Raw genomic sequence first — 26,887 nt, forward strand, 5'->3', positions numbered from 1 at the left:
TCCCTTGAAATAAAAATAATGTTATGTATGTAACTTACGTATATTGACCATGTTCACAATGAATTAAAAGTTATTAAAGCACACTTAACAACAACAAAGTGAGGGCCTATCCGCATTGTACCTTTTATGCCTTTAGATAATTTCGACAAGTACCTATATACGCGTCCCACAACGCAGTGAAATGCATCAATGAAAAATTTATTTACTAGGAATTTCATATAATTAAAAATTCACCAGCTCAGTCTTATTTTTTCATTTATTTATCTACTGAAAGCCGGAGTATTGTCGTTTAGAATCTAGAGTATTATTTCAGAGCAGGCTAGCAAAATCATGAAATACTATACCTATAAGAAAAATGCACTTCAATATATTTACATCACACTTCACAAATCTTACATAGAACTTAGTATTTCAAAATCTAAATCGTCTTATATCTAAAATACAAATTGTCTTTACAACGTGATGAAAACCTTCTTCTTTGCCATGATATGGGCTATGATAACCCATAGGGCTGTGCCCCAAACCGCTTCAGCTAACCGTATAGCGTGGGTCCTCATCATGGGGATTCTCCAGTGGAACGGGAACAGGTGGGCACAAACCGAGTGGCCCACGTAGAGGGCAATGGCGTTGAGGCCCGGGGCCCTGAACGGCCCGCCGCCCCAGATGCGCCAGCCGTCGGTGAACGTGTAGCAAATGGTGAGCAGCACTAGGCAGCATGCTGACGTCACCAGCACGAACGACATGGACCTAGAATAAGTTAATTCTATTTATTAAACGTTCACCAAAATAGCAGCTTGGGATTTATAATCCTTAAACCCCTGAACAAATGGACTTTGACCCAACCCAGTACTTCAATGACGCTCAAAATAATGAACAGTACTTCAATGACGCTCAAAATAATGAACAGTACTTCAATGACGCTCAAAATAATGAACAGTACTTCAATGACGCTCAAAATAATGAACAGTACTTCAATGACGCTCAAAATAATGAAATTCTATATAAGCTGAATCAAAAACATTTTTATTACCCACCTACCTACTGCATACCATCTGGATCATTGTGAATCACTTCAAAAATATAAATTTAATATCTGATGGGAATATGTGCTTACCACAAATTCTTGTTAATGGGCACCACTCCATGCTCCCTGGAGAATCCAGCGAGTAGGGCTCCAGCCAGAGCAAACACCAGGCCCCAGGTGAGCCATCGCGAGATTCGCGCCTTGTGGGACCTCTGCAGTAGAACCGTAGCCCCAGCTTGAACGCCCAATAAGGCTTGCACGGCTGACGTCAGACACCCTGCAATTTTTTTTATTATTTGATACTAACTGTTGCCCACATCACATCCCCGCTCGCGTTTATGTATGTTCTCTATACGATCTCGCGTCATTAACTATATATTTCTAAATTTCATCAAAATTGGCGCAGAGGTTTAGCCGTGAAATCGTGATAGACTTTCGCATTTATAGTATGAATATAGATATTTCTCTCTAATCGTACATGCATGATACAGTGCACCTACTTATACCGATATGGCGTATGGTTCCCGCCCTACACACTTCATATCCTCCCGTGGATGTATCCCATCCCATAGTAGGTAGTGCTACCTACCATACATATACATAGGCAACAATAACATTCGCAAAGAGGATTGAGCAAACCTTATCTTGGGCAACCTTATCTTCAAAAATTTTTACGAGAACCCTGGGCCTTGCGACTTCACACGACCAGATGAGATACATATTTATTACTTAGGCGACAGATACCATAAAAAACTCATGCAGTACCTAACAACCGACCCCAAAAGTACGGTATAAAAAGGTATAATAACTTGAAAAGCGATAAAATATGACAACATTGACGTAAACTAATATAACAAACTTTGAATAACTATGTACAATATGATACATCAGGGGTATGACTACGAGTAGGAACAACATGCTCAAATTCCAAAGTTTGCTTATTACCCAATAAATCTTTCTTGCCAACTGCAAAAATAATGCACAATAACTCATTAGTAATTAGGTAAGTAACTACCTATATTAATTAATTCCACAAAAAATATTCATAATTCTTTTTTTGCATCGTTATCTCATGATGTATTTTTCCAGGGCTAATTAGTTTAATTTTACATTTTAGTATTTCATTTTGCCGCTTAAACGAGGTCATATTTCCTAAAATAAATTAAAATGGAACAACGTTATATTTTGCGACGCATGGCCTTGCAACGAATTAGGGCCAATTCAGTAAATGCTCATTTTCATAAATAGAAGATCCCAAAAAATCTCTCCTGTTTTTTTTTTAGTTTGGTTAATAATTATTGTTAATTGTATAATAGATACTGTCGTTGTACAAAATGGGGAGGAAGAAACTATTTCCTTGGAAAATGTCCGTTTTGATATTCAGAAAACTAGCTGTTATGTTTTATGTTTGACCTCGACTTCACTTCACTTCACTCCCTTCTGCTTGGTGGACAGGCCTCTTTAGACCTGCTTGGCGTCACTATTTTGGAAATCGTGCATTTCTCCTATTTTTATCGACTTACCTAACAATCCCTCTGGGTCGGTCGGCAGTCCCCCATAGACTCGCCTGGCATCACTATTCTGGAACACGTGTAGCTCCCCCAGCAGAAGGCGGTCGATGTAGCCGGCCGCGCCGCCGCTGCAGTTTGCGGCGACCCAGTCGTCGTGCTTGCCTCCAGGGCCGAGGTAGCCGCTGAAATTATAAATTAAATCCTTAGTTAAAACCAATGTAATAATCTGTCGTTAAAACATATTATTTCATATAACACCGAGATTGTTCTTATCTTGGCAATCCATAATAGACCGCCAAATCTTCTATTTCACTCATACAAGAAATACATGAGAAGAAACGATCTTTTGTCCCTCATCGCATGCGATGTGGAAATCTATTTTATTTGGCTTAGGTATACTCGTCCGTCATCTATGTAGTTTTCTTGGTCTTTGGTTGATACTAACGCGGGGCAGTCCGGATCGTGCACGGCGAAGGTGACAGCGCTATGGAGCGCGACAAGGACAGCTGCCAGCACCCAACACCACACACACGACAACACGTCTTTCAGGGCCTGCCCGCAAGCTCCCTGTGGAAACAAATCAAGTTTCATTGCTGAAATGAGAACACTCCATCGCTGAATATGTGCCGAGTATAGTCACATTGTTCAAATTTCGTCGTAAATTCTTCTTCAAAAAAGTGTAAATACATTACAGAATGTCGGCCATCAACTCCATGCTTCCATTCTTATGTCTGTCACGCTTTCACAGCTAAACCGCGGACGCCAAAAAAGGCTAATAAGGGCGGAGCTGCGGGCAACAGCTAGTTCCCTGATATTTCAAAACAGACTCTTTTCGTACTCATGTATCATACTCGCAAATGACGACGACATCAAGTTAAAAATTCCTCAAAGAGGATATCATCATTATAAATATATATTTTTTTATGAGACAAAGGTAAGTTCTAACACTCTTCTGATTTATTAAATTTAGGGAGGCAGTTGCTAGTACAGCTAGATTTATATAAACCAATAGCATTTCATTACTTATGGCTTTATTGAGTAAAAGTTGATGTGGATTTTGAAATTAAAATATTGATCTGACCTTTAAAAACTCAAACCCGTATATGAGCAATAACTTACGGTCCGTTACACGATGAAGTAATTTTGGTAAACACTTCAGAACGGTTCATTGACTTAGTTAAAGTAATGGACAGATATTTCTTAATTTAGATATAAGTACTTGAAGTAACTTTGTGTTCAGTGTGTGACAGCGGATACTATATCTACGGCCCGGTTCTTTCCGATTGTACCTAACTTTTTGAGCTAACTATGATAGAATATTAAATCTCTACATACATTGCTTTCCAGGTGTATCTGTCATGTGAAGTAGGTAAAGTATTTAGTATACAACGTTTAGAATTTTCATGCTTTCACCAGATTTCCATGCTTTCCATGCTTTCCATGCTTTCAGACTGTTCACGAGAAAAGTTTTTGCTTTAGAACAAATTCGCGGGAATTTCGCGGCAGAACCACAGACTAAAGCAAATACTATATAGGGGGCTAAGTACGTATCCTCTTACCCTTGGTGGAGTGTAGTATTTAGGCGCGGTGAGAGCATAGAACCCTGCGGCGATGAGGTACGCGACAGCCAACCGCTGGAGTACTCCAAATATTCGCAGCTCCTGGAGCACGTTGGAGCCGTAGATCGTGTTCAGAGACATGCCCAGTAGGAACATGAGTAAAGATCGCTGTAAGAAAACATATGCAGCTTAACATTATAAGTACTTTCAAAAGAACATGCACGATAAAATTTTATTACTTGATTAGGAACCAAGACGTAAACTACTAAATACCAATTAATATCACAGGATGACAGGTAAATTATTATGCGAGGTCCTTATTATGAGCGTGAGAGTAACTATTTTAAAAAATTACGAGCAGTTTAGAATTCCAGAAAAGGGGTCAGTCCATTAAGTCTATAAAATGGGAGATGTACCTATCAATTACGAAAATGTACCTAGGAAAGTAGTTATTTTTCTTTTTACTAATTCAAAATTGGTCACTAATTTTACAAGCTAATAACCAAGTATGTCACCAAAAGTAATTGAAAAAGAAAAAAAAAGTCTTGAAAACATGTAGGTCTTAAAATGTTCATCAGAGGAGATCTAGTTCACATCCCGCGACAAGTTGACCATTGTTCTTATGAATTGGCCGTACTGATGCTTCGTTGAAAGTAAACCAGGCCGCGTCCAACAGTGGGTCACTAACGCAGATTATACGATATAATTACTTATACATCATACATCAATGCTTATATTTGTCACGTCATTAAACACGGCGTATGAACGCAGCATTGGACAGCGTACAAAATGAAATGTATCGTTAGAAAACAGAAGATAGCACGCAAGCTAAGAATTTCCAATGGACGTTCTGCAATGGTGCGTGCGTTGATTAACCGATTACGAAGGTATGTATTCGAGATTTCAAGACAGAACGTTTGGACAGAATACGGATGCGAATTATGCAAGTCTTGAAGTCTGAAAGTGAGCGGGACTATGTGGAATGAATATAATATGCCTTGCGAATCCGTTGAGAATCAAAATTAGTCTCAAATTTTAGTTTATAAAGATACACATCTACTCCTTATTTTAAAACAAGGCTATACCACTTAGTCGCTCTAACATATGTACGTACCTTTATAATATTAGATTGTCATAGAATTTAAAATCTTAATTTAATTTTTAATGGTAAAGATATACTATGATAATGAAAAACGAGATATACTATGATAGATAAAGAACAAAATATTTTTAGCACGCAACGACTTTATTATATTTGACATATTTTAATGATTTATATGACTCTCAGATAACTACATATATTTTTATATTTAGCACATTCAATTTTAATTGTGTAGCCGAGGCTTATATTATAAATAACTTTTGAAATTCTGGTGTGTAATAAAATATATTGAAACACACTATATTATTGCGATTGCTCGAGATATAATAGACGGCACTCGGCCTCCCGAATAGTCCTGACTAAAATTATTATACTTACTACCGGCCCATCGCGGCTTCGCTCGGATAAAACTATAAAAAGTAGCTTATGATTAAAAGGGAGAATAGAACAAGATAGATAGACGTACTAAATCAATAGTAACTGGCGTATCATCAAAATGAAAACTATTCTATGAGTTCGCATTGCATAAAGTTTTTTTTAAATAGCGCCGTCATAATCGGTTATCAGCGCATCTTGACTACCTCCGCATGCACAGAGATCTATATAACGAGATAAAGGCTAAAACAATAAGAGTATAGAAAAAGTTCAAGCATGAAATTTTCCAAGTCTAACCTCACTGGAGAATTATCATCAGAGACAATCATGCTTCCGGTGAAGGAAAACATCGTGAGGAAATTACACACCGTTTGACTATTTAGTTCACTAGTGTGTATGCGTCACCTTATCACTAGTTAGTAAGTCATGTCAGATGCCTTTAGGCTCGAATAAAATCTGACACCAGTTTTAGCAATAACACGCTCGAAATGAGAGACATAATTATCAACATGTAGGTGGCTTGCAGGTTCACTACATATAGACTATAATAGGAAAAGTCAGCTACTGCAGTGGATAGATATCGATACTGCAACAAGATGATAAACGCAACAATATGCTGCAACAAACAAGATGTTTAAAATTTTAAGCAAGATACAGTTTAAAAGTTTAAATTATTACATCCAAGTTCATCACCAGTCAAGCCACATTTTCTGGGTACTCAGTATTTTGCGTCGAGATGCTGTAACACCAGTGTTTACGTAACGTGCAGAGTCAACCACCCCTGCACCAGTATAACCTGTTACTGGGTCGTTGCTATTCAATGCGAAAGTTTATCTAAATGCCAACGCTGGCCTTTGAACAGTTCGGTATGAAACCACATTCTATGCAGTGTTTTTTACTTATAGTGTCCCTTCATCTGACCGCTTTCCCGGTTACTTAGCAGCCGTTGACTATCGGAGCCCAGGGTCCGCTTTCCTACCTTTTCGTCTCCACTTCGCGAGGTCGTCGACATCCCTAGTTTTTTTATTTTTTATTTCATGGCTTAATCGTTCGCCAAAACGATGATTTTGCTAACGTCAAGGTTGAGATTGACACGGGATATAATTATGTTATAATGATACATGAAACACGGATCAGTGAGAGATAACCTAAAATATAAATATATTATACATACATAGGGATAAAGTAAATAAAAATTATAAGTAGATATTATTATTTTGTATAAATTTTGCCAATATAATTATAAATGGGGAGAAAACTAATGTTAATAGAAATTGCATATTTACGGGTCTTGGGACATAAGGGGGAAGCAAGTCGTATAGAGATAGAAAAAATTTTGAGCATTCAAAAAATATGTGATCCAGGTGTACCCTCGTCTAGGCCGCATCATTCACATAGCGAGTTGTCTTTAATTCTTGTCAGACCACTTTTTACTTTATCGAGTGTGTGTAACTAATATGGTGTCAGATTTTATTCAAGTCTGACATGACGGAGACTGCCATCATCATAATAATCGCATGCTAAGAGGATATGGTCAAGAAATACAATAAATAATAAGAACAATACAATACAGAAAAAATAAAAGTAATTAATGATAAGTATAGTGAAGATTTAAATTTGTGTTGTTATTGGGATAAATACGAAATTAAATGTGTGATCTAGGTAAGTATACTTTGCTGATACCGCCTTCTTAGCCTCAAACCTTAGTTTAGTTTACAAATTATTCAAATAGTTACCCTGACAATGTGCTAAATATCCAGACACTTTTCGCGAAGACATTATTCACAGACATTGGTACGCTAACAGCCATGATCCAGACAAGGGTAAAGAGGGCCAGTTGAGCCATTTCGCTTGTCTCATGAATAGTTCAACTTACCCTGACGATGTGTAAGATGATTTTCCACCTCGGGACACCTTTAGCGAAGGCGCTCTTTACAGACAGGGGGATGCAAACCCCCATGATCCAGAGGAAGGCAGGGAAGACCAGGTCACCCGCCACCAGACCATTCCACGTGGCGTGCTCCAGCCACCAGTAGCCGCCCGCGCCGTCGTTCACGAATATCATGAACACTATTGCTATCCTAGACAGAGAGAATATCTTGTTATCTAATGTAGATTGTTACATACAACGGGTAAAATCCTGGCAGGGTCATCATGTAAAGTGCACAGTACCCACTGCGTCGCATACTAGCGGATCTCAACACTTCCATGAACCAGGAACCTCAATGTGACGTGTTTGCGAATGGATGGAAGATGGTTGTCAGGAAGAATTGTTTGCGGTTTTATGAGATTGATGAATGTGCGTATATAATATATAATAAGATATAGATAAGATATAGTTTTCTATAAAATTATTATAAGTACATTTTTTTCTTACTAAGTACTGTAATAGGATATATATTATGTATCATTGTATATGTATTGTAAATAAATATTTTTTGTAAGATGTCATTAAGAAAAAATAAAATAATAGTGTCACCTAGCTAATGATACAACTAGTTGTGCATACCAGGTTGGTTCAAGAGGAAAACGAAAGTGTGAGTATACTTACCCTCTGAAAGTGTCCAGCGCCTTAAGTCTTTGTTGTATGGCCAGCTCCTTGTCCCCGTAGCGGAGCTTGCCGGTCTTGTGGACCCTGGACATGATCAGTCTCACGATGCCGTACAGCACCCACGCGCCAAGTAAAATTCCCAGCATCAGAAGTAACGCTGGAAGAAATATTAACAGTAAGTACGAACAAATGTAATATATATATCCCAACTATAATATTATAAATGTGAAAGTAAGTTTGTTTGTTTGTTACCTCTTCACGCAACTAATCTTCTTGAAATTTTGCATAGGTACTTGAAATTTTGCATACTACTTGAAAGTTTGAAGTTTGAAGACTTTTCATTCCGGAAAAAGCTGCTCCTGTGGGAAATACACGCGGGCGAAGCTGCGGGCCAAAGCTAGTACATACATATAATAAAATTTCTATATCACGAAGGCTTGTTATATGGTTGTGTAACATTTACAAAATATTTCCTTATGTGTATTAGAAGTAGAAGTTTGCCAAACTTGGTGTGAATCAGATGTTATAAATGACGATTTAAAAAATATTAATTAAACACCCAAGTCATTAAACGCACCAACAAAATACATCTGGCAGAGAATGTAAAGAGAGAACCATGAGGCACCAACAAAATACATCTGGCAGAGAATGTAAAGAGTATTTAAGTAATGAGCACGACATCTTGAGGTTGAAACAACACATGTTTTACCGGTCTCAATGCAGCATTGCAATATTTTGATCCCCTGTCACTTGTACCCATAGCATTATCCAATGTTAAACTGTCAGAGAGTGCAATATTGTGAATTTTATTAAAATTTTTATACCATTCGCTTGATCGTTTTGACCTTTCGGTCAACTCAATTCCTCAGTTTACTTTGACACAACACGACCACTAAAAAACTGATTTTGGTGTCATGGACTCTTGAATGCAGAGAACTTTTTTAAACCGATAATGTGTACGTGAAGTCGGGTAGGTTTAATATACTTAGTATGGATTTATTGCAATGATTGCAACTGAGCTTACGTGAAGAATCTCTGGATATTTGCCAGACAATCTTCATCTAAACTAAGATTCCTGATTTAAACAGGATAAACCAGATAAACAGAAGAATATTTTTTTTAAACATAGTAACATTCTTGGTACAGTTTTGTCAAGTCATAACTTTTATTTATATATTATAGCCTAGCTCAATTTATATATTATAAAAAGATCGCGTCTGTCTGTCTGTATAAGAGCAATAAACTCAGAAACTACAGGATGGATTTTTGAATCATCACCAATAATATGATTTCTGAGGAAGGTAGGAGTATAATTTATTATATGTTTTACCCGAGCGAGGCGGGCCTGGCCGCTAGTTTACACTAAATGCTAAATTCTGCAAGAATTTGGATGTCAGAGATAAAATTATTATGTAGACACTTGAACAGTTTATCTTCGATAGAAAATCATCCAGATCTAGAAATACCATGATAACATTACTGATATAAGTTTCGGAGATGTCTGTACTGTGTTACACGTATATAGAAGTTAAAACAAGAGACATCAAACGACGAAACATAACTTTTTATAATGATTATAGTGATAATAGGCGTGTTTTTAGTGAGTAGTTTAGCTGACAGTGCCAATGTGCGAGTTGACCCGTTAGTGCTCATCCACCAGGGATTGGTCAGAGGTCGCAGAGCTACTGATGGTGATTATTCTAAGTTCCTGGGAGTGCCATACGCTAAAGTGGATTTAGACAATCCTTTTGGAGTACGTAATGTTTTTATAATACTAATTTGACATATAATCAGTTAATAAATCATCACTGCAGATTTATAACTTCACGCCCATCTTGAAGAATTCTATTTTACAGTCTTAGGAAAAAACTGAACTTTTAGTATGTGGGAAGAGTTTTCTTTTATTTCACCATTGTCCTTTCAATAGTTATATTTCAATATTTTTTTTCTGTAGGTATATTCTTTGTTCTGAAAACTTTAATAATATCTTCGAATCAAATGCAGCCGTTATGATCCACTTAAATTGATGGAACAAAGTGGTGGCAAACTATTCTATAAATACTATAAGTAGTTGTTGTTATACGAAAGCTATTCTTGCATGCGCCTAATTTATAATGGGAAAATACGATGTGATGAAATTGGGTGTAGCTACTCTTCTGACATGATGAACTTACTTTTTTAGAATTACTAAACGTACTTATTATGTCAAAGATAAAAACAACGCCAAATATATTGATAAGAATACAAAAATTCCAAATATCGAGTAAGACTTGTCTAGGACTTTGAAAATTATTAATATTATTATTTAACTTAGTCATTATACTAATATAATTACGTTTTCACTGAAATAAAATATCACTTAATAATCATAGCAGTAGCGAGATCCAAATTATAATAGATTTGCGAACCCGTTGACCTCGGAACTTATTCGCACTCGTTGACGATTGCACATTTGCATTGCTATAAAATACCTAACACTGCAATTGTCCGTGATTTTGCGTTCATTCGATTTCCTTTTCTTATTCCAGCCGGCCGAGGCAAGTCCAATCTTCGAAGAAGTAATCTTCAACGCCTACGAGGGCTCCACGATGTGTCCGCAATCAGACAGCTCTCACAGCGAAGAAGAAACTTTGGACTGTCTCAAACTGAATATTTATGTCCCGAACTACGCGAGTTACATTGATCCCTTGCCTGTTCTCTTATACCTTCACGGAGGAGATTTTTCTCACGGCAGTGCTGGAGGTTATGGAGTCAAAAACTTAGTGAAGCATGGCATTTTAGTAGTTACTATTAATTACCGCCTGGGCCCTTATGGGTTTATGTGCTTGGATGTACCGACTGTACCAGGAAATCAAGGCTTGAAGGACCAATATCTAGCTCTGCAATGGATCCGAAGAAATATTAATGCGTTTGGAGGCAACCCTTACAATGTAACGCTTGGTGGTCAAGACGCTGGCGCCGTTTCCGTGTTACTCCATTTATACGCAGACAAACAAAAGTTATACCACAAAGTTATTATTGAGAGCGGTACGCCGCAGAATGAAGGTATGTTTGTTGATGCAGATATTAATGCTGCTATCAAATTAGCAGAGCATTTGGGACTTAATACAAGTAATACTCAAGAAGCTTTGGAGTTTCTAACTGAAACACCACATACATTAGTTACAGGAGCTGCTAAAGACCTAAACTTGCAGCTCAAACCATGTAAAGAAAGATCGTTCAGCGGAATTGAAAATTTTATTGAAACAGATCCCTATTCATTATCAAATGAGATAAAAATCAGTAACACGCCCATTTTGATAGGCAATACAAATAAAGAACAGTTATCCCTTGACGAGTTCGGGGATAATTATTATGAAACGGATCCATTTTATAGAAAAATTGAAAACAATTTCAATCTGAACGAAGATCAATTAATTGCGGTTGCTCAGAAGATAAGAAACTTCTACATCGGCGATAAATCCATATCACCAGAAGTAGCATCGGAATTAGAAGATTTTGAATCAGATTTCATTTATAACCATCCAATACAAAGAACAATAACTAAGTTGTTAAAAGAAAATGCTAACCCTGTGTACGAGTATATGTTCAGCTATGTAGGAGACTCAGGTCTAGAAGGAGCTGGGCATTCGGCAGAGTTGGAGTATTTGTTTGATTTTTCCAACAGTGAACACAACGAGAAAGATCAATTGATAGTAGATCGTATTACCACTTTGTGGGCAAACTTCGTCAAATATGGGTAAGTTAAACAGATTAACAAACTATGCTAATTACAATCACAAAACTCAATTCGTGCAAGTAGATTATCACGAATTGTTAATCGAATTTTAATGGATCTTAATCTTAATTTTATTTTGATTTTCATCACTACGAAAAAAGGATAACTTATCTCTAACTTCTCAGCTCCACATATTGAAATCCTAATTATGATTGTATGATTTTTAATAATTTCAGTAACCCAACCCCCCAAAACACGAGTATAGTAGCAGTAACATGGTCGCCGGTGACAAGCAGTATCCGGCCGTACTTGGTGATAGACTCGGAGGTCAGAATGGAGAGTCGGGTGTTCAACAATAGGATGGCCTTCTGGGACCTCTTCTACGACAGCTTCGGGACCTACAATAAACTCATACGAGCCTGTAGTTTCTATTAACGGAATATATATTTTTTAATACGATCGATGTTCTCATATTTAAAAGTGTCGTATTGTCGTATTCGTTTTATTTCAAAACAGAAAATATACTGTTTACTTATGTAAATAAAGATAAACGTAACATAGCGTAACGTAGGTCCATGAATGTGACATTGGTAAGTAAAATTTAAAATAAATTGAGGAATAAAAACAATTGTTAAAGAATTCATTGACTTATCAGTAAATGCAGTCAAGATAGTAGGTCAACTCGACGGAAGTAGCTCATAAAGAAAACATATTCGGAGCAACGGCATTCAAACTTCAGTGCACAATTATGATTGACGACAGCTGATTGCAATCACGCTTGGTTTTCTTTCTCGTTCTCTCATGTCAAGCAGCTATTGACAATGAACTAAGTAGTTAAGTGAAGTATGTTTATTCATTTCAATCAAAACAGAAAATTGTTCCAGGTATATACTTAGGTACATACCTATTCAAGTGATTATACATATAAGGTGAAGAGCAAATAACATCTTTAAATACCTAAGTGTTTTATTACTACAAAATACTTAACTTATAACATTGATTGTTTAACAACATTTCGAAAAGTTTTCACTTTTCATAACACCGTAAAATTCGTAATCGATAAATGGAACATTTAATTTTGCGACTTTATCAACTTGGAAATTGACTTTCACTGTCGCGGTACCATCGGTACGCCACAGGTTCTATTAGTTGCGCTAGATCTTACTTACCAAGCATTACCATTACCTACTTATTTCTCTGGTTAGAATAAGTAACAATAATAAAAAAGATGAAGAATTAGTGTCACCGAAAGGGTGCTTCACTCTCATAGGTATCTGAACGTTTTCCCGGTTTATTGTTATTATTACGATTCACTTACGATTACATAAACCATAAATATTTCTGTTAATAAGTGAACTACTACGATATTAACGTATATCCGACAAGTATCATTTCGATGTACGTTTCCGTTTCCATTTCCATTGGGAAGTTCCTATAATTATTGAACATTGAAAATTCACGATTTTTTGAAAAGTTTAAGAAAAGATTTAAATCTACACTGATTTAAAAATATTGATGATAAACCAACTGCATCCGATAAATCAAACTTTATTCCTGAGTAATTACAAACAAATAATACCGATACACTATCACGTTTTATCTCTTACGAGGTAGGGTGATGATGCTACACATAAATATGTGTAAATACCAATAGCGGGTTTGAGACATACCTAACAAGACCATAACAAAAGAACAAATCTGTGATCCAAATCCTATTCAAAATGGAAAAATAAGAAAAATCTACCTTTCTAATTGAACTAAATAAATAACATTCGGTCCAACCTTCGACATTAGGTATCAATGTCAAGCTATACACAGTGACAGCCTTCATCTAATCCACATTAGCATACAACGACGGGCATAAAGAATCTGCGACAATGCGCGTGTGGGCGAGCGCAGAATTCATCATGGTATATTGTAAGACTGACTGACTCAATTGTAGTTGTAGGTATTCCTAAGTACTGTTATTTTGTCATTTCTCTGCACTTCCGTTCATTGAACCCTTTATCAAATTCGATAATCGTGATTCTGCTGAAAAAACGCGCAATGAATATTATAATTTTTCTCAAGTGTCTCCTAAAATTGTACCACAAAAGTCTTTCTGTTTAGTAAAATCACCTTATTTCTGTAACATAATATTAAAACAGATGTACAGTTAGACTTCTAACAATAATAAGTACTTATTTTCCAATGATCTTTAGATTTGATGACAACAAGTTTGTGTTGAAAAGTAGATTGGACAGAACGAATTTTAAGAATCACGTCTCATTCCATAGAAGAATCAGGTTCTTATTGCACATTTACTCTTAAAAGTTGTATTAACTTCACTGAAGGGTTTATTTTTAAGGATTTAAATTCTAAAAGATATTTTTAAGGTTCTTAATCAAGAAGATATTGAACATCAACAATATCGAAGTAGCGATAAAGATGAGAATAACAGTAGATAATGAAAGATAATGTGGCAATACCTGTCTTCATTGCGAGGGCGATCTGAATGTGTCAAGGGAACACGATAAATTGTGGTATTTACCTTATAACTAAAATTAATAGCCATACCTAGGTACTTAGTACTACATAAATGTTAAAAAATACTTATACACATAAGAAGTGGAATGTACGGTATCTGCCTCGGGTAGATTATGTAAGTTTCAGTTTCAATAAATGTAGTTAAAAACTTCTAAAACGTAGTCGTCAGTTACGTCCACTGTACTCCTTACTTAAGCTCCCTTTAAGTGTTATATTAGCTTGAAACTTCGTATAAAGGACGTACCTTAACAATGTACCAAGGGATTCGTAGGTACCACTTCGTATGTGTATATAGGTATTTTGTAACACCCTGTATACTTGCTCGAACTTCTAGTTTTCCAGATTACCATTAGTCATATAAACGCCACAATTCAATTTAGAAATATCCAATATGGTCTTTAGCTATACGTATGTACCTCGAGATATATATATATATATAGGTAATATTTTTAGGTAATTCGCGTATGCCTAATCAAGATTCAAGACAATAGGCACAGGTTTTAAAATTATTATGTTTCCACTAAATAATTATTATATATAATAATAATAATATAAATATTGAAGAACGGACAAGAACCTGCGCAAATAAATTAATCAATTATTTCTCTCATAAAACGGCTATTGTGTTAGTTCATTCACTTATCCAGATAACTATATGAGACCCGAGTATGACTAATTGGTAATTGATAAACTATTCGCTAAATCGGGAAGCGGGAATCCCGCGGGCACTTCTGTATAGTATGTATAACAAAAACACCTAATAAAAAATCCACGAAATCATTGCATAAGACAAATTTTGATATAATACTTACCTACTAACAGTATTTAATGATAATTACTTAAAATTTATTGCAATTTAGTTAATTCAACTCTATCAAATTTACTTTAGTATTTACAAGGGAATTCATTTCAAAGTCCCTCTCTATTCCATCTCTCGAACGACAATATAAAGACCGGGGTTAGCGTTAAAAATAAACTTCAAATGTCGACGATTCGGCTGTGCTTTTCAATCGGCCAACTGACTGACGTTAACCCTCTTTAGGTATGGTATTTTTGTCTGTCAGCTGGCAGCTACTTAGGCAATATTATGTCCCTTAGTCGCCTCATACGACATCCACTGGAGGATATGGAGCGGCCAAAAGTAACCACACGCCCGGGTTACTTTTAAAGACCAAAAATATTCACGTAACAAAGCATACTCACGTTTGTAAATATCGACTGGTCCCTTGGAGGTGGTGATCCCGCAGGCTCCATCACTCACATTGAACCGGTATACGCCAAACTGACCCAGGTCTGGACGCAGCTGGCACAGCATACCCCTGGATGATGTAAGATTTAAACCGATTTTTTAAATTAAAGGGAATTAGGCGGCCCATAGATTTTCTGTTGGAAACATGTTTAAGGTATTGCAAATGTAAACGCGTTTAGTTATTGATCAAAAAAGTTTTTCTTTCTTTCACTCATATTGTGCAATAAAAAATATTTGTAGTGAATGAGTCGCTGTAGTATATATATTAGACAAAAAAAATGAAAATGTTCAATTTGGTCTAGTATCTATACTATCTTACATTCGTAATTAGCGTAATATGTTGAAAAGTTTAACACAGGACTAGTTTTATGAAAAATTGGCATAGGTAATCTTATTATTCTAAGAAGCTGTCCCTTAAAAGAAGAGACAATTAAGAGATGGTATCTACCTAGTAAGAAGCGCGCATCAAAATAAAGTATAAAGGAATCATACTACAATGCAATTCACAAATAAAGTTTCTGAAAATTAACAGAAGTACTGGAAATTGGACTGTCGTACGGTACAACTAAATAAGCACGATCTAAGTAGTCAGTCATACACTTAGAGCCATCAACAATGGGATGTAGACGCAGTAACATTTCGGCACGATAAGTTACCCATTGTATTGTACCGTTAGCGATATTAGCATACGACTTGTATGGTTTAATTATTATCTATCTCCAATATTTCGGTTAACATAGTAGAAGTGCTGTTATTTATGATTCACACGTGATAAGTATAACTAAATATGCGCATTTCAAAACCAAAACATAATGTCATTGAATTTTGTGACTCTTTAGCTCTGTCTACCTTGTAAGGATTAGCATTATGTAGTCTAAAAACCAACTAAATGCGGAAGTAACCACAAATTTTGTTTACGTAAAATTTACATCTAAATACGTATGCAAAATGTGTACCCCTAACTATTTAGGTGTACCTTCGGAGAAGGACACAAGTAGGCTAGCTAGTTATGTTCCCTTGAGGACAAGTGCTTCATAAGGCTGAAAATAATATGAATACGTCTGAATATTCAAAATTTATACGCCTTTAAAGATATATAGGTAAGAACATTACGAACAAGTGACAACGTGCTTGGGAAAACTTTTAATAGGCTAGAAGTACAATAGCCTTTTTTCTAGTCTACAAGTAATACAGGCCACTTACGAGGTATTCCTAACACTGATATATTGGTCACTACTAGTGTATATACGCCAAGTAGCCTGTCTGGCTGTGCTGGTCACCCAAGATTCTTCTGATCCGGCCGTCAGGGATTTGTGGAGCTCGAATGGACACTGCAAGAAATTGTTAAATTAAAAAAAAAAAAATTCGTTTATTTCATTAACTGAAAGTGTACAAAGATACATATTGTAAGGACTCTCTATTAAGCAAAAAATATGCTTGTGTCAGAGAATCCTACTCTTTCATAGCATACATTTGGAAGTTACACTAATCACTGCGTTATACAAATCAAAATTTAAGTACTTATCGATTAATATAATATGTATAACAAATAACTAAATATAAATAAAATAAATAAGTATAAATAACCTTATTGTGTATGTATTAATATATTATATATATATATATATATATATATATATATATATATATATATATATATATATATGTATAAAACTTAAAAATAAATAAATTGAATGTGTACTTAATATATTTAAAATGTATTGATATAGTTAATTAATGAATGCTTCTGTTTGGCTATAGTCAAGAGTTTTTAGCCAGTTGGAAATTCTTTTTTTGACTTCTCGAGCCCTTAAAGGATATATTTCTAGTAAGTCATTAATTTTATTATAAAGCTTTGCTGTAAATTGTCTCGCGGCAAATTTCGTTTTCGTGTAAATACATTTAGCTACTTTATCTTTTCTCCTTCTATTTGTTCTGCATGGTTTGTATGGTATATTTTTATGCATTCTTAGTAAAACTTGTAAAATGTAAAGTTGTGTAACCGTTAAAAGTTCACATTGGGAATACAATTCTTTTGTGGGAAATCTGAAGGGTTTAAAGTGCATTACTTTAAGTAAACAGCGCTGACTTCTTTCTACTTCAATAAATTTTGTTTTATTTGCTCCTCCCCATGTTGTTATGCAATATAAAATTGTTTCAACATGGAATTGTATAAAGAAAGAATCCGCTCAATAATATCAAGTCATTTAATTAGAATTTACTTATTAATTACTTTAGTCAAATCGACGCTATTATAAGCATATAATAGCGTCGACTTGGGTTGAATTGTAAGGATGTTTATATTGTCTGTTTAAACAAAATACCTAAAAATAAATAAACAAAATGTTATAACAAGCATTTAGAAGACATGTATACTTAAGTACATAGGTATACATATAAATTCTGCCCAAATTTTTAAGGTGACCTGTTTTGGTTTTATTTTTGCTGATTGAGGAAATAACACGTGTACGGTTTTATGACTTGTTTCTTTAGACTTGAAAGTTCAGTGCAACTGCAATCTTTTTTTTCCTTAGTTGTTTACGTCACATATACAAGTTTTATAACTTATGATACCCAACACAGTATATTTAAATTGGTGTACCTATTTTGCGTATCGGCATTCGGCATATGACCAGTTTGCATTTAATTTATCCGATGCGCATTTAACAGAAATAGTTAAGCTAGACTGGGCTGGGATAGGGTTAAACTGGGAAAGTCCGCGTAATGAGCCGTTATTCCCTATTAATAGGCAGGGAACAAAGGAAAATGGCGGGAAAAGCCCGTGACACACAGTTGTCGGCTACTTTTCCTAGAAAATGCAACTTCGTGTAATGCATTCCCACTGTGTAAGTACACCAAAAGCCATTGTGTAACTTTTTATCTTATTTCATTGCCTGTTTATGCAATTTACAATGCTTATGTATTTATTAGTCATCTTGAATAGGTCAAAGACAATGCAGATAACACGTAAGTTTTGCCTTTTAACGATTTTGCCATACTTTAGGTCTTCTAGTAGACCACATATGATGTATGTTAATTATTCTTCACACAAAAATTAAGCTTCGATACCCAATAGAAAAGGAGGGAATAGAATAGAATTTCTAATTTTCTATTTGGATTTTTGTCAATAAAATGGGTTTACTTTTTGTCGGGTCATTACAACATTGAGTGGCTATTTATGCTAGTTCTCAAGATACAAGTCCAATTATAAAGTTTATGATAAAAAATAATTGGGATAAATTTGATAACTTTTTTTATCTATCTGTTGATAGGAATAACCATTACTCCATTTTGATTATTTTCCTCATCGTTCCTTGAGTTGTTTTTAGATACAGGATGTCCCCAAAACGTCACTACTTCTTCTGTTTATTAGATTTCATCGGAACTTAACCAAATTCGATATCTAAGCGGAAGTCCTTCCTTCAGCTTACAAGATTCATAAGGATATGAGTAAACTATCAAAGTATTAAAAAGATTTGTAATAAAAGCACTCACTCTAAAGCAGTCATCGGAGACTGTATATACTCCAACATCCATATCCGCCTCGCCCACCATGTACGCCTGGTCCATCTTCAACGCAGTCATATCTAGACCTTCAAACTCGTCCACCCCAGGGTCCTCCAACCAAGACTTCATCACATCCTTACACCACTCCCAAGTATCATTACCCACTGATTCATTCATTTTCACCAAAGTTTAAAACTTCTTCCCGAACGAAGTAGTCAAAACTGCTTCAGACGCAACTATTTAAAAACTGTATTTGTGTCATATCGCGAGTCATTTTATTGTAAACGAGTTTATTTTGCGTGCTGCGGATTGTGTCGATCGTGCGCACAGTTGTGATGTCGGCTCGGGACTGGCGGCCGGTCTGTGTCGGAGCCTGCTCACGATAACATACGATAATTAAAATACTTTCTGCAACCCGATCGGGAAAACTCGCAACAATAAGACGAAAGCGCATATCGCAATGCATTCTCAAGCCAAGTCTGCAATTTCGAGGAATGCTCGCAAACTCGCACGGGACTCGTGCGTAGTTTTCGCTTGCCATTGTTGTATCAATAGGCCCGATAAGCTAATAAAGCAGAAAATTCTCATGCACTAGAGTAACCTATTGTAAAATACTAGTAATCCCTCTCAATTTCGCATACAGATTTACTAGCAGCATACTCAGTGAACCAACAGGCAGATTTACTATGTTTTATACTTGATCTCGAAATTACTTATGAAAAAATTATGGTAAAATATATCGCGAAGTTTAAAGTTTACTAGTCGTTGACTTTTTGTAATAAAAAAGTAGATTTATAATAAAACTAGCAGCCCGCCCCGGCTTCGCTCTGGTATAACCTTGATAAAAAAGTAGCCTATGTCACTCCGGAAGGTTTCGTCTATATCTGGAACAAGTTTCATCAAAATCGGCTCAGTAGTATTTTAGTTTATCTATTACAAACAAAAATACAAATTTTTTCTCTTTATAATATTAGTATGGATTACTAGCTATTGCCGTAAAAAGTAGTCGACGTCCCTGTTCAGCTATTGATCTCCACAGCAAACGACTTCAATTCAACGCTCTTTTTATAACTAAAAGAAGCTTAAAAATCTTTATTGTCGATGTTTGTTTCCGACTTATCATCAGCCATTCATAATCAACACAAAACAATGCTGAAAACAACATTTTACTAATCGATACCTGTAATAAACCTCAGTTTAAGCAGGAAGACATGATATGTATCACCATACACTATTTGCCGCCTTACAAAAACATAATTTCTTGGGTGGGACATAGTCGCGTGCACGCACGCCACTCATAGATTAGAATTGAATTGTGTCATAAAAAACTTAAGTTTTTACACCGGAATGCTAAAATCCTAGTCCACAATCCTATAGGATTTTTAAAAAAAAGATAGAAAAAGAAGAGCGAATATAAAAATATATTTTTGGAATTCAGAGATTAAACTAAAACGCATATTGAGCCGTGTATGATTCAAACATGTTATGGACAGGGTAAAATGCGATTTATTAAATAAAAAATAACGTATATGCAGAGAAATTTATTTTAAATTTCATTACAATATGCAAAACAAAAGCTTTTACTACTATTCTGTCATGTCGACATCAGAGTTTAATATTCGTATAAAAATTGTCTAACATAGTATATACAATTGATTAATATTAATGAAGTTCAGTCGAGAATTATTATAAGCTCTTGAATGAACTAAACATTGCCCATTAATATATTTGAGCAACAACTGGAAGCCATTCAAACGCATATGTACATAGTATATAGTTCGAAATCGTTATTATCATAAATATATACAATTACGATTACCTACGAGTACTAAATAAATATAATTAGTACATTTAAATATAATAGTTATTATAATAAATAGTTCAAAAATCTATTTACGCAAATTACATTAATTTTGAATAAATGAATACACTATTTGACAAAAATTTTAAATGGACAATCATTTCGATTGAAAACAACAAAATGAAGGTGTTCATTGACAGATGGATGGAAAATATTGTTCCCATTTATTACATAATGATGCGTGCAATGTAATGGGGTTTCTCACGACATGTAATCATTATTATTTATATTATAACTATACTTTTTCTGTGCAATAAACAGGCATGTAAAATTAAGTAGCTCTTCAGATCTAAAAAAAAATCTGCATATATTCTGAAATACATTGAACATGTCACATACGAAACTACATAAAGCGGGATAAATGTTTTCACATAAAGCTGCCGATGACTAATAATTTGCAAGGGAAGTATTTCTCCAAATTGTGATCTAATTACAATTTCATAATAATTATGACAGACAGGCTCAGTAACATCATGCAAGATTATTGTTACATACAATTTCAAAATTTAAAGATTGCATTAAAATAAGTAAACATAATAATTTTCTTCTTTTCTAAAATTCCGAAAATTACGATATAACATTGGCTCACAATCAACACCTTGACACAACATTAAATATAGTTTTTATTATCAATATAATACTTTAAGCAAATGTGAAAAGCACCATAAAAATTATGTTTCAAGCTCAATAAGTAATACAAAACTAGGAATTCTATTAATTTGGAATGGAATGTAAAAACCGATTATAAAGTATACATTTTTAAATAGGTACTTTTTATACGCTGCTGCATACATATCGTAGAAAGTGATATGTGGCGGTTTATTCTATTCGCAAAACACAACACAACATTATTTGGCACCTTGTTTAACTTTATAAGTCAATATTTTTTAACCAATGAGCGATCTGATTTATAACAATAAATTTGTAATATGTCGCCAAAATTATGTCAGTAATTAGTAAACATTAATTGATATGTACATTGTACCTGTAAAATGACGTTAGGCACGGAGATACCAAATTTATTAATACAAAAAATTGTAATTGACCATTTCATTTGGAATTATTTTTTTAGCGAAAGTTAATTACAACTGAAAACATAGAGAAAAGAAAAACAAATTTCATCAAATGCGGGTTAGATTTAAATAAAAAACAAATTAGATATCACTTTCATACTTAAATTAATAATGCGTAAGCGAGACAGCAGATTTGTACGAGTCAACTCATCGTACGAAAAAACTTGTCAACATAAATTAGTTTGATCAATTGACCTTTGCCATTCGTTGTCCAATGAAAATTGAAGTCAGTGCTGACATCTTGCGGGGCATTTTCTTAAACCCCCATTGCTACATTCAATTCTGGATCAATAGAAATCCGTGCTCCACATAGCGGAGCGAGCAAGCAATAGCTACCGAGGTATATACTCCAGCGGGTACCACGCGAGAGTTTCTTCTCTGAGTGGAATGGAATTTAGTGGTATTACCACTCCGCCCAGGAACTGGTTTTCTTGTAAGGAGTCATAGTGCCACACTGTGGCTTGGAGACTTCTGTTTTGCACCACCTCGATCGGTAGACGATATTCGAGCATCTCCATGAATGAAGGGTGAGAGTTGCGCTTTAGAACGCGCGTTTTGCGTTTTGTTTCTTTCGTTGGGTCTGGTACTAGGTATACCTGAAATAAACAGAGTTATTAATATCTCAATAAATTATAACTGGGGCTATTGAACACTCATGCATTTTTTGGAAATCAGAAATGGGCAATGTCTTTGATTATAAATGTTAAAATGAACGGTATTACCTTGACATAAGGGTTAGGTGGTAATCCTTGCGGTGTGCTAGCCAGCGATTGCGCGTGTAGAATGAGAACAGAAAGGACACCGCCTGCGTATTGAATGGACAATTTCAGGGATCCTGACCCGTTGTTCTCCACTTCTGTTGATTCTGTGGTAAAAAAAAATGGTTTATTAAAATGAACACAAATTCACTGATAAGGATGAAGATAAAGCGTGCCATTTGTGTGACTACTTTTATCAAATGATAATATCTAAGATTGTAAGCTAGATAAATAAATAAATAAGGAACTAATCTAAACTTTGTCCGTTTGTTAAATATTTTATAAACTGTCGAATGGTGATAAATGAGTAATGAAGAGAAAGAAAAAATATAATAATACCTCTGTTTTTCATCCTCTGTGGCTCCACATCTTGCTGGTCCCTCAGCAAAGGATGGAAGAACGTATAGACCAGGTCTGAATGCGCGATCTCGTCTGCTAAGCTGAACAGAGATGTGAGGAAAGCTTGGACATCACCAAAACGACGTTGGGCGACTTGTTGGATGTTCGACCGGCCTACGTGCAGACCAGATGGTAAACTGGAACAAATGAAGATCATTATTGACTAAATATTCACAACTAGCTCATCTCCAAGGCCCTCCTCACGTTAATTCACCTCCTACCCTATGTTTATCTCCATACTCCTAACTATATGTTTCAACAATTTAAAGTAAATTGAACATGTACATAAAGCGTGAAGAGGTAACAAACACATATACTTAATTTCGCATTTATCATATTAGAATAAAAACATTCGAAGAATTTTATCAGACTGCCACAATTTATATGGGTTATAAACTAAAAACATGAGCCTTGTTTACATGTTGAAAAATAAAGTTATTAATTACTTCAAATAATTTAATTTTATCTTTTATTTACACCGAAGTCCTCATAGTCATTCATAAATGTATTTAAAACTTTCTTCTTTCCTATGTTTTACTCATAAATCTTGTGTGTTTAAATAACCTGTAATAAAGTATGAGTAAAAGATAGCTCATTACATTGTTATAATGTTTCAATCACAAATCAATACACAATCGTTCGTTCCGAACTGTAGGTTCCATTGCTAATTTCTACTAATGGGTGTAGCAGGATTTTGAAATACTCCTGGATTCAACCCATTGAAGTCTTGTAATAGCGTAATATATATAACAGGGTTGTTTACAGACCAAGTTTGTAGAACCAAATATAGATGGCGCTGTGCCTTGGTTATTTTACCGACGGTTACAAAAAGGTGGCCACCTTTTTGTATTCAAAAAACAAGAGCATAAAGGATGGGACGAATATATACGATTTATTTAATTTTTATCAATTAATCCGTAGATACAGAAAAATATTTACGCTGAAGCAGAACAATCAACAATGGTATCTAATATAATTTTCATTTACTAATACCACTTCCACTGCTATCTCTTTTCATAAAAATCCCTTTTCTCTACTGAACTTCTACTTTTCTCGTCAAATAATGACTCAAACATTGCAATGCTCATTGAGTAAATTAACTTTTAAAATAAATAGAATAGTGTCTGTTACATGGGGAGCAAATTTCGTCCGCGATAAGATAGTTATTCATAACATTCGTCTATCGCTATCTAATCGGTATCACTGCTATTGATTCAAACAGTAATGAGCGAATAACACTTGTCAATTTAACATATGGAGCATATGGAGTGTCTAAATTAATATGGCGATTTTAAGGAACGCGCCAGACGGTAAGAGTTTTTCGTTTTATAAATTGTTTTAAAATAATAATTTAGGAAGTGTGAAGTGAATCTGTCAGATATAATGTAGTATATTGAGTAAAGTAGCATATAACTTGAAAACATTCTGAAATAATTTTATTATAATTTTCAATTTTGCGATTTAAACAACAAAAAGGGCGATAGTGTAATAATAACAAAAGTTTGATATGCTGCTGATCTTACGTATATGAAGTTACGGGATTTAACACGAATATTTTACTTACATGATGCTAAAAGTTTCATAATAACATGTTTTTTTTTTGCCGAGTACTGCAGCGAAAGTGCGGTAGAATAAACTTCCTTCAGAAGTGTTCCCGAATAACTTCTACATTAGGGACTTTAAGAAGAGAGTATCGCTTTCTTATAAAGTCGGCAAATCTAATCAGGTTACCGGTGACCAAGAACTGCTGTGTTTGCAATTCTGGCAACGTGCATACTCGTTTGTGTGCAACTATGTTATAATAAAAATAACCTAAATTATTTTACCAATTTTGTATGTTACAGCGGACGACCCTATCAGTTATGTGGCGAGTGCAGCATTCCTCTGCTGCGTGTCTATGGTGGTGCTCGGACTGTTTGGGTTCTACGCGAAGGTCAAGGTTGCGTCTAAACGGTCGAAGGATGAGGACGTGCCTGTTGTCTGTATCAGCGGCGCGTACAGACCGAAAAGGGACGATTTCTTCGGTATAAATCTTTTTATGTAATGAATAACCAATTAAGAGCAATAATATTAAGAGCACATTGGTAAAGGTACCATTGTTTTACAAAGTTAGTATCTTACGTCAGTAAAGTAGTTACCGTAGTTTGTTTTTATCTCTGATTCATATATTTATTTACAAAAATGACAAAACAATCGACCAAATCTCTCTATTTGATAAATATTTGTATTTTGAATTTTTCAGAAACCGGTTACGTATCCACGCCGCCTAAAAAAATAACTCCGGCAATGGTGACGCTGCCTCTCAACAATGGCGCGATGAAGCCTTCGAAAAGCACCAACGACATGAGGGAGCCAGAATTTAGAACTGTTATATTGAACAAAAGCACGCCAGACATTTCTTTGGATCCTCGAGGGGCCAGTAATCACAATAACAGAATCAGTGCAGAGGTAGAGCTTCGGCATCCAAAAAAAAGTGATGAAAAGAATAATAACCAGAAACTGAGTAAAAAGCAACAAAATGAACAGAAAGCGAGGGAAAATGCTGACCGAAAACTGATTAAAAAACGCCAAGATGAACAGAAAGCGCGGGAAAAAGCAGCTCAAGACCTGGCCAAGAAAGAGGCGAAGGAGAAATTAAAACAAGAGAAGGAGCAAGCTAAACTGGCTAAAGCAAAGAATAAAAAGACTAAAGACAAAGCTCCGCCGTTGCCGCTCAGTCCTCCGCCCCAGACATCCACAGCACCGCCTGACTATATTAATAACCTGCCTCCGAGGCAACCGACTCAAACTGATACCTTACGAAGCGATATCAATAGGAGCAGTGGTCCGCCCCCTTACTCGGAATCACCGCATAATATTCCCCCACAAGCTAGCACTAGTAACGTGAGCTTTGGTAGACCCATAGACAACACACCGAGTAGTTGGGACTTGGTGAATCAGCATAGACAACAGATGAGTCGCCCCACAGCAACCATAGGAGGCGCGAAGAAGCAAATGATCATGGACTTGCAGTACAATATGAAACACAATGCCAACGATAAAGATAATAGTGAAGCCTGATGTGACAAATCAGCTTTTAGTATTTTAGTAATGGATTAAGTTTTACACAACTGAAATAAATAAATGAATTATTGAGTTATAGCATATGCCGTATCTTAAAGATAGTGAGATATTAGTAATTAATCCTGTAAATTTAGGCTAGGTTAGGCTACTTTATTTTAAGTTTTTATAATGCCTATGTGTATATGATTAGAATTTTGTAAAGAATAAAAACTTTTAAATTAAGATTACAATGTATATTATTTAGTAGTAACTAAAACAAAGTGATATAGTATTTATCGATTCACGATAAGATAGTAATAAAAGATAATAATTCCTCATGAAATATCGTGGTTTAGTTCACTCACATTTAATCCAACCGACATTTTATCACATTACGTTGTTTCATTTACTTAATATAATGGTGGCTCCAAACAAAACTATATTTACTGAGCTGGTCCGATGGATTATTAAATCTTGTCTAGGCTACATTTATATATTTTTTGTATATATATTACGAATTATGAAAAGTACCTCATGTATTATTCCACGTTTTAACCTACGCCCAGTTTTATTTTACCCTTAAAATATGGAAAAACAAATTTCTCAAACATCGGATCTAGCTAGATCGATTT

The 26,887-nt window shown here is 35.2% G+C and overlaps 4 protein-coding genes across 6 annotated transcripts in view; 2 read left to right on the forward strand and 2 right to left on the reverse strand.

Annotated features, from left to right (window-relative positions):
• Positions 1–21: 21 nt before the first annotated feature.
• Hgsnat (Heparan-alpha-glucosaminide N-acetyltransferase) lies at positions 22–19,493 on the reverse strand. Its single transcript, XM_053744602.2, has 10 exons — positions 19,111–19,493; positions 16,819–16,946; positions 15,570–15,685; positions 8,123–8,279; positions 7,448–7,652; positions 4,095–4,262; positions 2,981–3,102; positions 2,548–2,717; positions 1,115–1,301; positions 22–747 (listed from the first exon to the last, which is right to left on the reverse strand). The coding sequence occupies exons 1-10, from the start codon at positions 19,297–19,299 to the stop codon at positions 453–455; spliced, it is 1,737 nt and encodes a 578-aa protein (XP_053600577.1). The 5' UTR covers positions 19,300–19,493; the 3' UTR covers positions 22–452.
• On the forward strand, positions 9,444–12,796 carry LOC128669645 (juvenile hormone esterase-like). The gene is made up of 3 exons (XM_053744603.2): positions 9,444–9,875; positions 10,651–11,861; positions 12,077–12,796. The coding sequence occupies exons 1-3, from the start codon at positions 9,693–9,695 to the stop codon at positions 12,273–12,275; spliced, it is 1,593 nt and encodes a 530-aa protein (XP_053600578.1). The 5' UTR covers positions 9,444–9,692; the 3' UTR covers positions 12,276–12,796.
• Positions 19,494–20,648: 1,155 nt separating the features above from the next.
• The window catches only part of Pi3K68D (Phosphatidylinositol 3-kinase 68D), a 33,576-nt gene continuing 27,337 nt past the window's right edge, over positions 20,649–26,887 (reverse strand). For all 3 annotated transcript variants that reach the window (XM_053743751.1, XM_053743749.2, XM_053743750.2), the window contains 3 exons: positions 23,154–23,350; positions 22,779–22,921; positions 20,649–22,652 (listed from right to left, as the gene is read on the reverse strand). In XM_053743751.1, coding sequence (XP_053599726.1) covers positions 22,389–22,652; positions 22,779–22,921; positions 23,154–23,350 — 604 coding nt within the window. In that variant the 3' untranslated portion in view covers positions 20,649–22,388. The remainder of the gene's footprint in view (positions 22,653–22,778; positions 22,922–23,153; positions 23,351–26,887) is intronic.
• LOC128669174 (ubiquitin carboxyl-terminal hydrolase 8-like) lies at positions 24,369–26,498 on the forward strand. Its single transcript, XM_053743753.1, has 3 exons — positions 24,369–24,523; positions 25,058–25,237; positions 25,456–26,498. Exons 1-3 carry the CDS (start codon positions 24,496–24,498, stop codon positions 26,271–26,273), a joined length of 1,026 nt encoding a protein of 341 aa, XP_053599728.1. The 5' UTR covers positions 24,369–24,495; the 3' UTR covers positions 26,274–26,498.

The sequence above is a fragment of the Plodia interpunctella genome, chromosome 4 (genome assembly GCF_027563975.2).
Source record: "Plodia interpunctella isolate USDA-ARS_2022_Savannah chromosome 4, ilPloInte3.2, whole genome shotgun sequence".
NCBI classification, from domain to species: Eukaryota; Metazoa; Arthropoda; class Insecta; order Lepidoptera; family Pyralidae; genus Plodia; species Plodia interpunctella.

Coding starts and splice junctions, on each gene's coding strand:
- Hgsnat (XM_053744602.2), bottom strand. CDS start 19,299: ATGAATGAATCAGTGGGTAATGATACTTGGGAGTGGTGTAAGGATGTG. Junction 7,653..8,122: donor GCGCTGGACACTTTCAGAGG/GTAAGTATACTC, acceptor CTCTCTGTCTAG/GATAGCAATAGTGTTCATGA. Junction 748..1,114: donor CCCATTAACAAGAATTTGTG/GTAAGCACATAT, acceptor AACTTATTCTAG/GTCCATGTCGTTCGTGCTGG.
- LOC128669645 (XM_053744603.2), top strand. CDS start 9,693: ATGATTATAGTGATAATAGGCGTGTTTTTAGTGAGTAGTTTAGCTGAC. Junction 9,876..10,650: donor ATTTAGACAATCCTTTTGGA/GTACGTAATGTT, acceptor TTCTTATTCCAG/CCGGCCGAGGCAAGTCCAAT. Junction 11,862..12,076: donor GCAAACTTCGTCAAATATGG/GTAAGTTAAACA, acceptor TAATAATTTCAG/TAACCCAACCCCCCAAAACA.
- LOC128669174 (XM_053743753.1), top strand. CDS start 24,496: ATGGCGATTTTAAGGAACGCGCCAGACG. Junction 24,524..25,057: donor TTTAAGGAACGCGCCAGACG/GTAAGAGTTTTT, acceptor TGTATGTTACAG/CGGACGACCCTATCAGTTAT. Junction 25,238..25,455: donor GAAAAGGGACGATTTCTTCG/GTATAAATCTTT, acceptor TGAATTTTTCAG/AAACCGGTTACGTATCCACG.